Source organism: Leopardus geoffroyi, chromosome E3 (genome assembly GCF_018350155.1).
Source record: "Leopardus geoffroyi isolate Oge1 chromosome E3, O.geoffroyi_Oge1_pat1.0, whole genome shotgun sequence".
Classification (NCBI taxonomy): domain Eukaryota; kingdom Metazoa; phylum Chordata; class Mammalia; order Carnivora; family Felidae; genus Leopardus; species Leopardus geoffroyi.
In genome coordinates, this window is record NC_059340.1 from 29,382,486 (window position 1) to 29,399,357 (window position 16,872).

At 46.1% G+C, this 16,872-nt stretch overlaps 1 protein-coding gene and 1 long non-coding RNA gene across 2 annotated transcripts in view; one reads left to right on the top strand and one right to left on the bottom strand.

The window, feature by feature from the left end:
- Nucleotides 1-16,872, bottom strand: part of BMERB1 (bMERB domain containing 1) — a 121,596-nt gene that overhangs the window by 52,880 nt on the left and 51,844 nt on the right. The window contains exon 2 of the mRNA XM_045461835.1: nucleotides 4,882-5,005. Within this exon, the coding sequence (XP_045317791.1) occupies nucleotides 4,882-5,005 (124 nt within the window). The remainder of the gene's footprint in view (nucleotides 1-4,881; nucleotides 5,006-16,872) is intronic.
- The window catches only part of LOC123589562, a 76,613-nt gene that overhangs the window by 31,877 nt on the left and 27,864 nt on the right, over nucleotides 1-16,872 (top strand). The window lies entirely within an intron of this gene.

Consider the following 16,872-nt stretch of genomic DNA (forward strand, 5'->3'; position numbering starts at 1 on the left):
AGAACATGGAAACACAAATGCCAAACACTGGGGGGGGGGGGGGGGGGGGGGGGAGGGGCGGTGCTTGAGGGGCAGCAGCCATTGGACCCTTTCTTAAAAGAGTCAATGTAGCAGGAGACAGTAAATGTGAGAAGACACCCTCAACCATGAAATATGGTCTGACTCACACAGCCTCCACAGGAGCTGATGGGTATTAACTTGATTACTTTGGAGCAGGTGTGACAAAACCAATCTCATCCTGGTTATTACAGCTACAATCATTGGGACTGTTTCAGTCCATGACTGTCACATTCCTGTCACTCAGAGCTTCCCCACCTGAGTCTGCAAATGCTTAGTTAGGTCTGAAATTCTATTTCCTTCTTATCCTGTGCCAAGGACCCGTGTGTGTGTGTGTGTGTGTGTGTGTGTGTGTGTGTGTGTGTGTGTAGGGAAGTTGTTGGGGTAAGGATGGAGTGTGAAAGAATAATTTATTGCACATTCAACAAATATTATTTTGCTGAATAAATGCCAGGTGCTGTTCAAGATTCTGGGAAGACAGAACAGTAAGGAAGATAAGATTCCTACTCTTGTGGTATATACTCTATGAAGTATTTCTTTCGTTTGTTTGTTTCCTCATTCACTCACTTAATCAATTCTCTGGAATCGTTGCACCCTAGCTTGGCTACTTAATAGCCAATGCAACCTTGGGCAAAATTTTTAACTTCTGATTTTCTCTTCTCAAAGGGACACAAGAGGGGTGCTTGGGTGGCTCAGTCACTTAAGTGTCTGACTCTTGATTGCGTTTCAGGTCACGATCTCATGGTTCGTGGGTTTGAGCCCCACGTCGGGCTCTACACTGACAGCGTGTGGGATTCTCTCTCTGCCCCTCCCCCATTCACAGACTCTCTCTCAAAATAAATAAACCTAAAAAAAAAATAAAAGGGATGCAAAATAGGGCCCCTCTAGCTGTGTAAGGGCCTGGCTCTGAGAAATAGCTAGGAAACTGAATCAAGAATGGCCCATGCATGTCCTGCTAGCCTGGGAGGCCGCAGGATGATGGATGAGGCGATTGTTCAGGTCTGAGTGGGCACTGATCTCTAGCCTGTCCTTCCGGGGTCCACCACGTGCCTCTCAGGTTGACAAGGTGGGTGCACCTCCAGGCAAGGTTATGTACTACGCCAGGCTGGAGCTGGGGGCAGCCATCAGCTTCATCCACTATTGTCTGCAGGCTGCCAGCAAGACTCCCCAGGGGCCTGGAAGCCGGCCGCTCCCTTGGAAAATATCACTGAGCCCCTCTTCTGTCCTGACTACACCGACATCCTCCTGTATTCTTTGAATAACATGATTCATTCAAGTATCTACTGATGCACTGGTGCTAGGGTGGTGAGCATAGCTGCTTTCAAGCATCTACAGTTGACATCTGTCCCTAAGTGGGCATGATGGGGAAATTCAGTGAGGTCGCAAGTCAAGAGTTTCATGCAGTGCTTGGCCCAGAACTAGAGCTTAAACATGAGCCATTCTTGTCCTTGTGCACTCAGTGTGACACCTTGTACACTCACTGGCGTGTACCATATGCTGGGATACTGTGTGTGTGTGTGTGTGTGTGTGTGTGTGCACGTGTGTGCACCCGGTGCAAAGGTCAGTCGGTGCAAAGTGACAGCCATTGTTCCTGTAGCAGCAAAAGCAACCTCTGGTCCCTCTTGAGCACCTGCAGGCTGAGGGAGCTGTTTGGTACTTTTTAGAACTCATATGTTTTCTGTCTTCTTTCTTTTAAAACAGGAGAAGGATATTATAAGTGTCAGTCATGTAGGGTAATTTTTAAACTGGAGAAAATCAAATTTAATTATGTAGTATGCTGGCTCCATAAGAATACGAGGCCCGGTCATGTGCTTTTAATGTTAAAAACTATCTATATATGAGAACAGAAGCTTAATTATAGTTTTAGAACCAAATATAAGTGTGATCCTCACTGCGAACATAAAGAAGTAAAAATTGGAAGTATAAAAATAGAAAAAAGATGTGAAAGCAAGACCTGGGCACTAATTTAATTCTGGTGGATAGTACATCCTGATTAAAGGTTATATATCAAGTAATAGAAGAAAAGTGGTAAAACTGTCCATCAGAATTAATAAAAAAAACATTATTGGGGCACCTGGGTGGCTCAGCTGGTTAAGCATCTGACCGGCTCAGGTCATGATCCCGTGGTTCATGGGTTTGAGTCCTGCATGGAACTCAGTGCTGACAGCTCAGAGCCTGGAGCCTGGAGCCTGCAGATTCTGTGTCTCCCTCGCTCTCTGCCCCTCCCCCGCTCACCCTCAAAAATAAACATTAATAAAAAGGGAAATTGTTTAAAAAATAAAAAAAAAAACAGAGGAAGAAAGACTTTTAATTTGCACATATACAGTAGTACAGGCGCACCTCCCTTTACTGTGTTTCACTTTATGACGCTTCGCAGATATTGTATTTTTTACAAATTGAAGGTTCAAGACTTAGATGGAGGAAGTCACTGCAGATGTGGTAGAAATAGCAAGAAAACCAGCATTAGCAGTGGAGCCCAAAGAAGGGACTGAATTGCGACAGGCTCTTGATGAAACTTGAACCGATAAGGAGCTGCTTCCTATGGAGGAGCCAGGAAAGTGGCTTCTTGAGGTGGAGTCTCCTCCCGGTGAAGGCGCAGGCGGTCGAAATGACAACATTCCATCCACTTCATGGATGAAGCAGAGGCAGAGTTTGAGAGGGACTCCAGATGTGAACGGAGTTCTACTGTGGGGGAGATGCTAGCCAGGAGGAGCACCACGTACCACAGAGTAATTGTTCGCGGAAGGAACAATCCATCGATGGAGCAGACCTCATTGTTGTTGTATTTTATTTATTTTTAATGGGGTTTTTTATGCTTCTTTTTGAAACAGAGAAAGAGAGAGAGAGGGAGAGAGTGCAAGCAGGAGAGGGGCAGAGAGAGAGGGAGACAGAGGGTCCCGAGTGGGCTCTGTGCTGACGGCAGAGAGCCTGCAAACTCACGATCGTGAGTCAGATACTTAACCGACTGAGCCACCCAGGCACCCCAATTGTTGTTTTATTTTAAGAAACTGCCAGAGCCACCCCCACTTTCAGCAGCCACCGCCCGATCAGTCAGGAGCCGTCAACCTCGAGGCAAGATCCTCTACCAGCAAAAAGCTTACCACTCGCTGAAAGCCCAGACGATGGCTAGCATTTTCTGGCAAAAAAAAGTATTTTTTCAAATGAAGGCATGCGCATTTTTTTTGGAGACATAACACTATTGCACACTTAACAGACAACAGTATAGTGTAGCCCTAACTTTTGTATGCTCTGGGAAGCCAAAAAATTCATTGTACTCACTTTATAGCCATATTCACTCGCACTCACTTTATTGCAGGGGGTCTGGAACTGAATCCACAATACCTCTAAGGTATACCTGTAGAATTTGTAGACCGTGGCAATCTCAGACTCTCCTGTTGCCACTGAATTCTCAATCCTTCCATACTTTTTCTCCAGAAGTTTGAGAGCTGGCTTTCCCTTTGTCCTGACTCCATCCACGAGGAAGAGCAGCATGGAGATGTCAGCTTTTCCCGGAGCCTGGACTTTGCGGTCTACTCGCTTATGTGGGGTGACTATACCCATGACTCAAATCCAGTAATGGCCGTTCTGTGGGCAAGCCCCGAGAATCTACGTCTGGTTCAGTGGTCTCCCACATACCTCAAAGACACAGAACTGCCTGCCACTCGTCTGTCCTTGGGTGCCCCACAGGCACCTCAAACTCACGTCCAGTCCTGGCTACCTCAGTGGTTGGAATCCCCTGATTTTTGCTGATACTTCTCCCACACAACCAATCCTTCCTCAAGTTCTTCTGAAAAACAAAACCCCAAAAAACATGACAAGGGAGGGATTGTTTCTCAACACTGATGTACTCATGTTGAGTACTCATGTACTCAACACTCATGTATTCCCAGATCAAAGGGAAGAGGTTTCTTATCTGTAGATGGGGGATGTTCTAGAGCTTTCCTCGAAGGGCTCCTGTGAGAAGGGATATGGGCTTCTTGTGCATGTGAAGCATTTAGCACAGGGTCTGGCCCACACAGAGAGTCGAATAAATGGCAGATGTTACTACAGTGGTCCGTCTCATGGGCTGAGAGAGAAGGGCACAGGATGCAGTCCATGCAGAGGTCATATAAGGAGAATATGGGTTTTGAAAGCAGGAAGAGCTGGATCTGAATCCTGATTGCTCTCTTTACTAGCTGGGAGGCCCTGAACAGGTTAACTTCTCTGAGCCTCAGTCTTGCTCATCTGCAAGACAGGATAATCCCCTAACTGGCCTCAGTGAAATCACTGAAAGAATGGGTAGAATGCATATCTTCCTCCAGTGGAGACAGGGTCAAATCATGTGACTCTGAGGTTGCCAGTGACCCCAGGAGAGAAGTCTTACCATTTCCCCCCATTTCTCAACTGAGAGAAATGTAGCCCAGAGAGAAGCTGTGCAAGCTCTCCCAGTTTTGTTGGATCTCAGAACCATCTGAACCCAGAGTGTGCGCTCTTAACGACATGGGCACAGGTAGCACCTCTGGGTCCCCATCTCTGTCTGTCTGTCTGTCTGTCTGTCTCTCTCTCTCATCCCTTTCCTCTTCTCAAAAGGAAAGCTACAAAGAGCTTGGGCTTTGGAGTCAGACTGGCTTGAATTCCATCCCAAATTCAGGTCTTGTTTAAAAGGGAAGGCTCTGATAGCCATTTCTCCAGGCAGTAGTGAGAATCAAGTAAGACTTTTTAAACATACGTAATGCCTTCATGCCAGCGCCCAGCCCACAGTCATAAAGAGCAAATGTTAGTTTCTCCGGGTGTCCTCCCCTCCACACCCCTTCCTTTCCTCGGCCGCCTCCCCGAGGCACTCACATAAACCTGAGCTCAGACTCCCGTCGGACCAAGACTTCCCGGAGACGCTGAATTTTCGCCATCTCCAGCTCGATCTCCTCCGGCATCATGGTTGTCTCTGCCATGGAGATGATGTCCAGCTGATCTGTGCAGGAGACAGGAATCGTAGGCGTCAAGACCCCAAGGCCACGCCGGTTTTCAAGAATTCCCTTAGGCTAGCCCTTGTCCCCATTCCAGGGGGCAGCCTTGCCCCAGCATCCTTGACACTCCAGGAGGGTGCACGTGCGTGTTTATGAGCCAGCCCTTTGGAAACTGGGAAAGACGTTTTCCATGTGAACCCTGTTATGAACAAGAGGAGGCTCTGTTGGCTCACCAAACCTGTTCAAGGTTCTATATATGGCCTTGGCAGTCCCTGCCTGGTCCCAGCTCCTGAGTCTCTGCTCTCTTTGACTACAGCCATTTATCCCTGTCCCAGCCTCAAGACCATGGCCAATGTTAGGCAGAAAATCATTTTATAATAATTATTTTATAGCAATACTCTGAATTATTATCTTACAAGAACACCAAGTAACGTAAGTCATAGTAATATGAAGTAAGACAAGTTTGTTGTAGAAAATTCAGGTAATAGGTAAGCGAAAAAGAACAAAATAAAGTCATCCATGACTTCACTGCCCAGAGAGAACCACTATCCACAATTTGATAGACATTTTTCCTGTTTCATATTTATAATCAGAATTATATTTATGGCAATATACATAAAAGAATATATTTTTAAACTGTGTATATTACCATATATATGGAAAGACACTACATACATATGCATATATGTATCTATATATGCATGTATATTCATTCACTCGGGCTACAGTAACAAAATACCAGAGGCTGGGGCTTAAGCAATAGACATTAACTTTCTCACAGTGCTGGAGACTAGAAATCCCAGTTCAAGGTCTGGCAGCATCAGTTTCTAGTGAGAACCCTCTTCCAGGCTTGTACATGGCCACCTTCTCACTGTGTGATCACACAGCCTTTTCTTTGCACACACACAGGCAGAGAGCTCTCTGGTGTGTCTTCTTATAAGGACACTAATCCTGTCAGATCAGGGCCCCAGCCTAATGACTTAATTTAACCCCAGTCAGTTCCTCAAAGGCCTTCTCTCTTAATTAGCCACCCTGGTTATTAGGGCCTCAACATATGAATTCAGGGGGGACATAAAGATTCAGTCCATAACAATATGGATGCATGTGTATATTTATATATGTATACGTAATAGCACATATATTGCTATTAACATTTTGGTGTAAATACTTCCAATATATATATGGCAATTTACATGATTATATATAATATATATGTGGTGTGCATACATAGGGTAACACATATGGTTTTTTATGTGTTTTCTATGCATAATGTTATATATACCCATACATACATACATACATACATTTCACAACAGCAAAGATAAGAAATAATCTAAACGCCTATCAATGGGTGAATGGATAAAAAAGTATATATATAATGGAATATTATTCAGCCACGATGAAGGAGGATATCCTTTGTTACAGCAGGGATGGGCCTTGAGCACATTACACTAAGTGAGAAAAGTCAGAGAGAGAAAGACAAGTACTATATGATGATCACTTGTATGTGGAATCTAAAAAGTCAAACTCGTAGAAAACAGAGTAAAATGGTTGTTACCAGAGGATAAAATTGATGTTGTTTAAGAGTTGTTAAGAGTACAGGGGCGCCTGAGTGGCTCAGTCAGTTAAGTGTCTGACTTTGGCTCAGGTCCTGATCTCACAGTTCGTGGGTTCGAGTCCTGCATCGGGCTCTGTGCTGACAGCTCAGAGCCTGGAGCCTTCTTCACATTCTGTGTCTCCCCCTCTCTCTACCCCTCCCCTGCTCATGCTCTGTCTCTCTCTGTCTCTCAATAATAAATAAACATTAAAATAAATAAATAAATAAAACATTAAAAAAACTTAAAAAGAGTTGTTAAGGGTTCAAACTTGCAATATATAGGGAGTACACACATCTTTCTTTTAAAAAACTGGAAAAATGCTTACTAAAATGTTAATACTCCCACACACTATTATATACATATGTATCCATCATTATACAGGTCTGGTTTTTGTAATAGAAAGTTAGGGTCTCACATTTTATTACCTGTTCTTTTCATTGAACATATCGTGAGCATTTTCGCACATCCTCGGATGTTCTTCCCCAGCAGCAGTGTGAGAGGCTGGGTAGTCTTCTATTTGTGGCTGTATCATGAATCACTCCACCAGCCCCCAGGCACTTGGGTTGTTTTCCATTTTCTCCACCACAAACAGCCCTGTAATGAGCATTCTCTAAGCTCAATCTTTACCTGCACCTAAGAGGTGTCTTTAGGCCACACTGCCAGAGTGAATAGCTAGGTTTTAATGGATACAGATCCTACAGTCTTTCACAGGTACAGCCAAAGATCCAGGGGAGGAGATATTCTTGCTTTAGTGAAGCCAATTTCACATGACCTACTTCCGCTTGTCCCGTCTACACCCGGCACCTTGGTTCTGCTGCCTGGTGTTTGTCTTTTTCCTTACCTCCAAGTCAAGGGTTTGGAAAGCTGCTGTCTCTCTACCTGACTCCCTCCTATGACCTGGAGCCCTGGCCCTGCACACTCCTCAGGGTCTGGGGACTGCAGACTTCCCTGAAGTCACCCCCTGCCAGCTTGGATCTCAGAATGTTGCCTACTCGCAGAAGCCCGTACGACTGCTGGGAAACTCCTGATCCTGGGTTCTCCAGGATCAGGGGTAAATTGCCATTCCCTTCAATCATCTACCCCTAATAACATCCATTCCATAAGCCTCCTCTCCACCCATCAGGACCCCCCATTTTGCTGAGGAATCTGGAAGGAAGGGCAATTACCTTTAGCTGATTCTCACCTTGAAATGAATGGCCTCCCTAACACTCTCTGAGATAATTCGTAATTTGTCTGAGATAATGAGGATAAAGGCAAGGGGAAGGACCAAGAAATTAGTCAGGGCAAAGAAACGGTGGCATCACAGCCGTAGGTCTGCTGGAGATTGTCTCCCTCCCTACCTGGTCTGGCTTCTCGGAACAGCATCTGTTTCTCCTTATATTTTCCGAGAGCTCCTAGATTTCATAGCATGGACAGTGCATGGTGTTGAGTTGGGGAGGAACGCAGCGCACAGTGGTCTAGATGGATGGCGGGGACATGGGCAGAGGGAGGAAATGTTAAATCAAGGGTATTCACTATCCCCTCCCCCAGCCCTCCAAGCGCAGGAGGTCCTGGAGATCATGCCGCTGTCCTCTGTCCGGCTGTGCTGGTGCTGAAATGCGGGTGGAAGGGGAGCCAGAGAGGAGGAGGGCGTGAGTCTAAGAAAGAGGAGAGAGAGGGAGGGGGAGCAGAAGAGCTGTCTCAGGACTGGCACTTGAGAAGAGAGACAGATGTCTAAGGAGGAATTTTAGGAATTGTCCATGTGACATGCTGACTCATGATCTCAAGGTCCCTGGAATCAGATTTGGGGTCCTACTGCCCCTGACACCAGACCTAGATGGCTCCCGGGGCTGCAGCAATGAGGTCCGACTTGAGGAAAGAGGGAGAAAGGAAGGGACAGGAGAAACAAGTTAATATTAATTGTTACTGTGTGCCAGGCTCCAATCAGGCTGGAGGACCAGCTTGGGGGAGCATGGACTCTGGGCACAGGGTAATAGAGGGTTGTGGGGAGGAGGGGTAGGGGGTGTTCTGGAGTCAGGTGGCCAGAGCTTGTGTCCCAGCTCTGCCCCTCACTAGCTATGTGACCTAGGAGAGTTAACATCTCGTGACTCAGTTTCCTCATCTGTAATGTGAGGACAATAAGGGACCCCACCACCCAGGGCAGTTGTGAGGATGGAATTAACCAAGGGATGAGAGCCTCCGTGCATGGTGACGATTCCCTTTGTTATTACCACCGGCCCGCTCTGTCGTGCTATCTCTTCTCATCCTCACCATAAGCCAGCAGGATCAAGATGTTCTCTGTTGAACAAACAAGGAAACGAAGCCCAGAGCTGAGTAAAGAAGGAGCTGAGCCCTTGTCTGCCTCCAAAACGCTGGTGCTTTGCCCCATCACAGCTGCGCTTTTTGCACACAGGTGCTCTGAGTCCAACTCCCACCGTCCATCCACATCTGAGAGTCAAGGGCAGTGTCTTAGTTCCCCATGGCTGCCGTAACAGATCAGCGCAAACTCAGTGGCTTAAAGGAACAGGATATTATTCTTTCTCCGTTCTGAGGCTGGAAGTCCCAGATCAAGGTGTCAGCAAGGCTGTGCTCTCTCCAACAGCTCTGGGGGAGGGTCCCTCCTTGCCTCTCCCAGATCCTGGCAATCCTTGGCTTGTGGCAGTATTGTTACAACCTCTGCCTCCGTATTCATGTGGCCATCTTCCCTGTGGCTCTGCGTGTCCTTCTCTGTCCTTTTCTGAAAAGACCCTATTTCCAAATAAGGTCACATTCTGAGGTTCTGGGTGGATGTGAATTTGGGAAGAGCACTATTTAGCCCACCAAAGTTAAATAGCTTGCAAGTTCCCCCAATAGCCATGTCAACTTCTCAAAGAGCTTTGGTCACTGCACAAGGAGCCAGCCCTAGCTGGAAGCAGCCCAGGCCCCAGGAAGCAGTCAGGGGGAGGGGCAGAGTTAGAGATCCTTGGTCTGAAGCAGTCACGGGCTATATGAGCTTGAATAGGCCCTTTACCTCTTTGCTTCTCTTTCTTCCTTTGCAAAATGGGGTTCAATAGCTGCCATGTTCTGTGCTGTGGCTGAGACCTCATATGATCTCATTTAATCCCTGTTTTATACCTGATGAACCTGAGGCTTAGAGAAGGAAGTGACTTGGCCAACATCACACAATCAGAATGTTGCAGAGACAGAATGCAAACCCAGTGCTCAATCTCTCTCTCTAAACCACATTACACAGCCTCTGGGCAAGGGCTAAATGCATCTATGGATGGGACCCAGCAGATATAAGTATCCTCATTTCTCAGATCATGGTTCAGATGGGTAATCTGTTTTCCATGGGACAGTTGCTGAAAACAGCAGTACACCCTGGGGCGAAACGTGGGACAAAGACTTAATCACCCACCATGGATTGGCATTTTACCAATTTCCAGGTGCCGAGATGAACATTTAGCATTGACCTGGAACAGAGAATGGGGCTGATACCTGTGTTGAAAAGCCTTGCTCCTGGAAGCTTTCCTTCCCCTGGAGAAACGAGCGAAGCCTAGATCTCACATCAGATAGAAGATAGTTAGAATGCCGACTTGTGGATAGTGCTCTGTGCCAGGCTCTGTGCTAGGCTCATAATAGGCCTCATCTCTTTTAATCTTCACAGCGTCCTGGGTGAGGGGTTAGCAACTATGGCCACAGGCCAAATCCGGGCCCCTGCCTGATTGTGCAAGTAAAGTTTTATTAGAACACTGGTCATGCTCATTGAGGCATTATTTATGGCTGTTTTCACACTACCACAGCAGAACTTTGTAGTTGCAACAAAGACTGCATGGTCCGTAAAACCTCAAATATTTACTGTCTGACCCTTTACAGAAAAAGTTGCCTGCCCTAGATGGTAGATGTTATAATTTCCCCAGTTTAAAGATTTACTTATTTATTCTTGAGAGAGAGAGAGAGAGACACGAGTGGAAGAGGGGCAGAGAGAGAGAGAGAGAGGGAGAGAGAGAGAATCCCAAGCAGATTCCACACTGTCAGCACAGAGCCCAATGCGGGGCTCGAACCCATGGACCATGAGATCATGACCTGAGCCGAAGTTAGATGCTCACCTGACTGAGCCACCCAGGTGCCCCCAAAATTGAGCATATTCTATTGCACTGGGTAAGTGGGAAATATCTGTTCTCAAGCATTAGCAGACATGGTGATTATCTGGGCGGCTTGTTAAAAAGGCAGAGTCTCTGTTTCTACCCCAAGTGGTAGGATAACACCAGGTTACTTCAAGCTGTACTACAAAGCTATAACCATCAAGACAGTATGGTACTAGCACATAAACAGACACACAGATCAGTGGAACAGAAAACCCAGAAATGGACCCACAACTATATGGTCAACCCATCTTCAACAAAGCAGGAAAGAATACCCAGTGGAAAAAAAGACAGTCTCTTAAACAAACGGCACTGGGAGAACTGGACAGCAGAAGAATGAACCTGGACCACTTTCTTACACCAGACACAAAAATAAATTCAAAATGGATGAAAGACCTAAATGTGAGACCGGAAACCATCAAAATCCTAGAGGAGAACACAGGCAGCAACATCTTTGACCTTGGCTGGAGCAACTTCTTACTAGACACATCTCCGGAGGCAGACAAAAGCAAACATGAACGACTGGGACTTCAAGATAAAAAGCTTCTGCACAGTGAAGGAAACAATTAACAAAACTAAAATGCAGCCTAGGGAATGGGAGAGGATATTTGCAAATGATATATCTGATAAAGGGTTAATATCCAAAATCCATAAGGAACTTATCAAACTCAACACCCAAAAAACAAATAATCCAATGAAGAAATGGACAAAAGACATGAATAGACACTTCTCCAAAGAAGACAACCATATAGCTAATAGACATATGAAAAGATGCTCAACATTACTCATCATCAGGGAAATGCAAATCAAAACTACAGTGAGATACCACCTCATACCTGTCAGAATGGCTAAGATCAACAACACCAGAAACAACAGGTATTGGCGAGGATACAGAGAAAGGGGAACCCTCTTGCACTGTTGGTGGGAATGCAAACTTGTGTAGCCACTATGGAAAACAGTATGGTGGTTACTTAGAAAGTTAAAAATAGAACTACCTTATGATCCACAATTGCACTACTAGGTATTTACCCAAAGGATACAAAAATACAGACTTGAAGGGGCACATGCACCCCAATGTTTATAGCAGCATTATCAACAATAGCCAAACTTTGGAGAGAGCCCAAATGTCCACTGACTGATGAATGGATAAAGAAGATGTGTTATACACACACACACACACACACACACACACACACACACAATGGAATATTACCCAGCCATTAAAAAGAATGAAATCTTGCCATTTGCAATGACGTGGATGGAGGTAGAATGTATTAAGCTAAGTGAAATAAGTCAGTCAGAGAAAGACAAAGACTATACAATTTCACTCATATGTGGAATTTAAGAAACAAAACAGATGAACATACGGGAAGGGGAAAGAAGAGAGAGGGAAACAAACTGTAAGAGTCTCTTAATAACAGAGAACAAACTGAGGATTGATGGAGGGAGGTGGGTGGGGGATGGGCTAGATGGGGGATGGCCATTAAGGAGAGCACTTGTGATGAACACAGGGTGTTGTGTGGAAGTGATGAATCACTGCATTCTACTCCTGAAACCAGTATTGCACTGTGTGTTAACTAACTAGAATTTAAATAAAAATTTGAAAAGGAAAAAAAAAAAAAAAACGGGTAAGACCAGGTTGAGCCATTGTGTCCGGGGACCTCATGCAGGAGGTCTTTACACCAGACTCTGAGAAATGCTGGTACCGGTCATGAAGAAATGAATGTCACACATGATCACCTTCTTTGTAGAATGGGCTTCCATGATAGAACTAGCATGATGGAAACTTTCTTGGCAACATTTTCCTGCTAGAAGGCAGGCATCCAACAGCTGTTGGATGGGTGTGCCCATGAGGAGGACAAATCCTGGAAAAAGACGGAACAGTGTTTCCGGCTGGCTGGAGAAGATGGCGGTCACAAGGCTGCTGCGTAGAGAGAGCAACGCTCTGAAGCATGGAAGTCCCCAGGGCTCTAACTGCCACTGACGTCACTGAGCTCCCAGGAGCTGAGTCACTTCTGGGGGATGAGGCAGCTAAATCCATCTTTTTATCCCCAAATGCCACCACACCAGGGAAATGCATGCCCTCATTTTAGCACTGCCCCACAAGCAAGCAAGAGCTGAGCACTGGTCATGACTGGGACGTACCAACAGGTCTCATTACATACCTTGAAAATTTAGAGCCGTCCTGGGACAGGGTGGGGCAGTGGTGATGGTAGATGAGGGCTGGCAATCTCCTAGAAGCTTGTAATTTAAGTATAGGCAGGAAGGGGTAAAACCATGCTGGGGAACAGAGAAGTCCTCCCTTTCCAACGATGGGTCCAAGTAGGAATTTAAGCCCAGGGTCTCCCGGACAATCTCTCCTCTTATTTCTGCCTTGTAACTTTCACACACACGGTATATGCCCCCAGAGGTCACTCACATGGAACATTGCTGGTCAGCGTGGTGCTGTGTCACCACGTACCTAAATGCCTTGGCAGGAAGATACTATCATTATTGCCCTTCCTTTATAGACAAATAAGTGAGGCTCAGAGAGATCAGAAGTGATTGCTCACAATCACTGAACTAGGGAGTCCCAGAGTTGGACTCAGACCCAGATCTTTCTGATTTCAAAGCCCATGCTGTAGATCAAAGGGCTATTGAAGAGCATTTCCCAAACCTCAATCACTGCACAGAATTCACCACAGCCATGTACTACCTGCTGTGGCCTCAATGTTTGGGTCCCATCCCCCAAATGCATAGGTTGAAATCCTAAACCCTAGTCTGATGGTATTAGGAGATGAGGCCTTTGGGAGGTAATTAGGGTTAGATGAGGTCATGTGAGTGAGGCCCCATGATAGGATTAGTGTTCTTATAAGAAGAGACATCAGATTTGATTTCTCTCTCTCTGCTCTCCCCCATGCAAGGACACAGTTAGAAGACAGCCATCTACAAGCCAGGAAGAGGTTCTCACCAAACATGAGATGTGCCAGTGCCTTGACCTTGGACTCCCAAGCCTCCAGAACCGTGAGAAATCAATGTTTGTTGTTTAAGCCCCCCAGTCTATGGTATTTTGTTACAGCTGCCCAAGCAAAGCCACTCTCTATATAATCATTTCCTCAATAGTTCTTTAGGCTGACTTTTTATTCTTTTATTCAAATAAACTCCTTAAAGGAAATCTCATATCATATCCATAAAGAGTAAGTCACTATCACTTAGCATAATTGGGAAGGAGCCATAAAAATAATTCCAATGGAAACAAAGCAATGTTATTAAATTCTGGCTAAATGCTCAGATTGAAGCCGAATTTTTCTTTCTTTCTTTCTTTTTTTCATTTTTTAACGTTTATTTATTTTTGAGAGGCAGAAAGACAGAGCACAAATGGGGGAGGGGCAAAGGGAGAGACACACACACAGAATCCGAAGCAGGCTTCAGGCTCTGAGCTGTCAGCACAGAGCCCGACGCGGGGTCGAACCCACAGATCGTGAGATCATGACCTGAGCCAAAGTCTGGACACTTAACTGACTGAGCCACCCGGGCGCCCCTGAATTTTTCTTTCTTAACAATGTGGATTAGCAAGTTCTAGAAAGCTCGCAAGTGCTAGAGAGGCATTAAAGGCAGACCACCAAATTGAGACTTGCTTCTTTGGTAATCGTGAAGGTTGATAATGGCGGGGGTGGGGGGAGAAGTGATTTTCCCACAATGTAATTCGGTGTTGTTTGATGCTAGAAGCATCTGGGTACCATGGAGGGTACCCTTGTCACCCCACCCCACCCCTGGAAAAGCCGTCGTAGAGTGGAATCCCAGCCCTTTGGGTTGGAAGGGCATCAGAGGTCACTTAGTCAAGTTCATATCTGTGTCTGACAGGCTGTCACCTGACTCAACAGGATGCAGTTTTGAGGGTCCCTTGACAAAAAGCAATAGGCCCAAACTCTGGTGTTGTCCCTGGAAAATTAAATGAGAACAGAAGCCTGAAGGAAAATTCTCAACCATGTATCAAATTTCTCACCCAAAGATGCATCAGCCATTTTGAGTCATTATTTCAACCCAGCTCATATCATAGAGGCAATTACATGAGTGGACCCATTCATTTCAGCCCCAACAAACATTTCTGAGATGCCTAGCATCCTTAGAACATCCTCAGAAGGACACATGAGACAAGGGCCATGGTAGTTGTCTGTGGGGGACTGGGAGGGGTCAGTGTTGGGACGATCACTTCCACCTAATATGTCCATTGTTTGAAATTAAAAAAAAAAGTTTTTAACATTTATTTTAAAGAGATGGAGACAGAGCACAGGCAGGAGAGGGGCAGAGAGAGAGAGGGAGATGCAGAATCCGAAGCAGGCTCCAGGCTCTGAGCCGTCAGCATAGAGCCCGACGAGGGGATCGAACCCACAAACCATGAGATCATGACCTGATCTGAAGTCCGACACTTAACTGACTGAGCCACCCAGGCGCCACCTCCCCCCTTGTTTGAATTTTTAAATAGACTTCCCATTTGGGAGTGATTTTAGATTTATAGAGAAGTTACAAAGATACCACGGAGATTTCCCATATACCCTTCACCTACTTCCCACCACTGCTAACATCACCAAGACACTGATGTTGGTGCATTGCTATTAGCTATATTGTTTGAATTTTAGCATGAGCAGATGTTATCTACTCAAGGTAGATTTAAAATAAAGAAACAAAGGGGGCGCCTGGGTAGCTCAGTCAGTTAAGCATCAGACTCTTGGTTTTGGCTCAGATAATGATCTCGCGGTTCATGGGATCCAGCCCCGCTTTGGGCTCTGCAGTGGCAGCACGGAGCCTGCTTGCGATTCTCTCTCTCTCTCTCTCTCTCTCTCTCTCTCTCTCTGACCCTCCCCTGCTCACTCTTGCATGCGCTTTCTCTCAAAATAAGTAAATAAACTTAAAAAATAATGAAGAAACAAAGAGCAAAGAAAAAAACTGGTGGGTGCAGGTGCTGAGGGAGCGAGGCAGCCCCTGAAGAGGGCAAGTGAAGAGGACAGTTATGGGCATGGGTTTTGGGGTCTCAGGTCTGGCTCCTCTGCTGACCTTGGTCCCACCCATTGATGACTCTGGGCCTCAGTTTCTTCATCTGCAATGTAGGGACAATCATACCCATTTCATAGGTGATGTATGTAAGTGGCAGGCATATAGCAAGTTCTTTCTATAACTCTCTCTGTAATATCTGTTCTTATTACTCCTTTAATAAATATGCATTAAAAACCCACTTGGTGCCAGATACCGCTCTAAGCAACAGGGATGGAACAAGATAGATGAAATCCCTGCTCTTGTCAGGTTGAGCTTCCAGGAAAGGGCTTACATGTCAGGGAAGAAGGTCATTAGCTCACCATCAGCTCACTCCTGATGGCAGATTCCGGTTCAAGTCTCAGATCTACCACAAAGTGCGTGATCTGGACACACCACTTAATCTTCCTAAACTCAGTTTCCTCTTCTGTAAAATGGGCCAGTACCTCCCACCTCACAGAGCTGCTGCTGTGGAGGTGAACTAACATGTCAAGGGCTGGGTGTGGTGCCTGGCACGACAAAGGGTGCTCAATAGCATTCTGACTGTCATCCTGTGTCCTTCCCCTGGAGGAAGCCAGACTAACGCGGGGAAGGAAACAGAATGAGGGTCATCGCATCTGGAGAACAACAGCTTGCATTTGGCCCATTCCTCTGTCCCTCTAGGTAAGACCATGGTCCTCCCGTTCTGCCTGCCTGGAAGCAGGGTCCAGAAGGTTCCCCCCAGCCCTCTGTCAGGAGCCAGTGCCTTAGCTCAGCACTGGGTGTGCATAGGCACGTCCTCCCACCCAGCAGTCTTAAATACCAGGGAAATATATCTGAGCCCCATTACTGGGCAGAGAATATCCTGATGCATTCCTAGGGCTCCTGGGGACACCCCAGTCTTTTATTGTCATCAATCATTCACGTAGGAAAGAAGCTCATTTCAGCCCCCAAACGTTGCGTTATGGGATGCACCAAGCATCTCCCCCTTCTTGGTATAATGTGAATATAATAGGAAACAGCCGGTTGCTTTTAATGACTCATCATTTCCCAAGAAGACGAAGTAACTGCTTTTAGTTCAAACGCTCCTGGCTGCTCCACCCCCTCCCCAGCCTGCCTTGTGAAGGAGGGTGCCGCCCGGGTCCTGCTGGTAATCATCCCTCCTGGGGCACCACGTCTCCC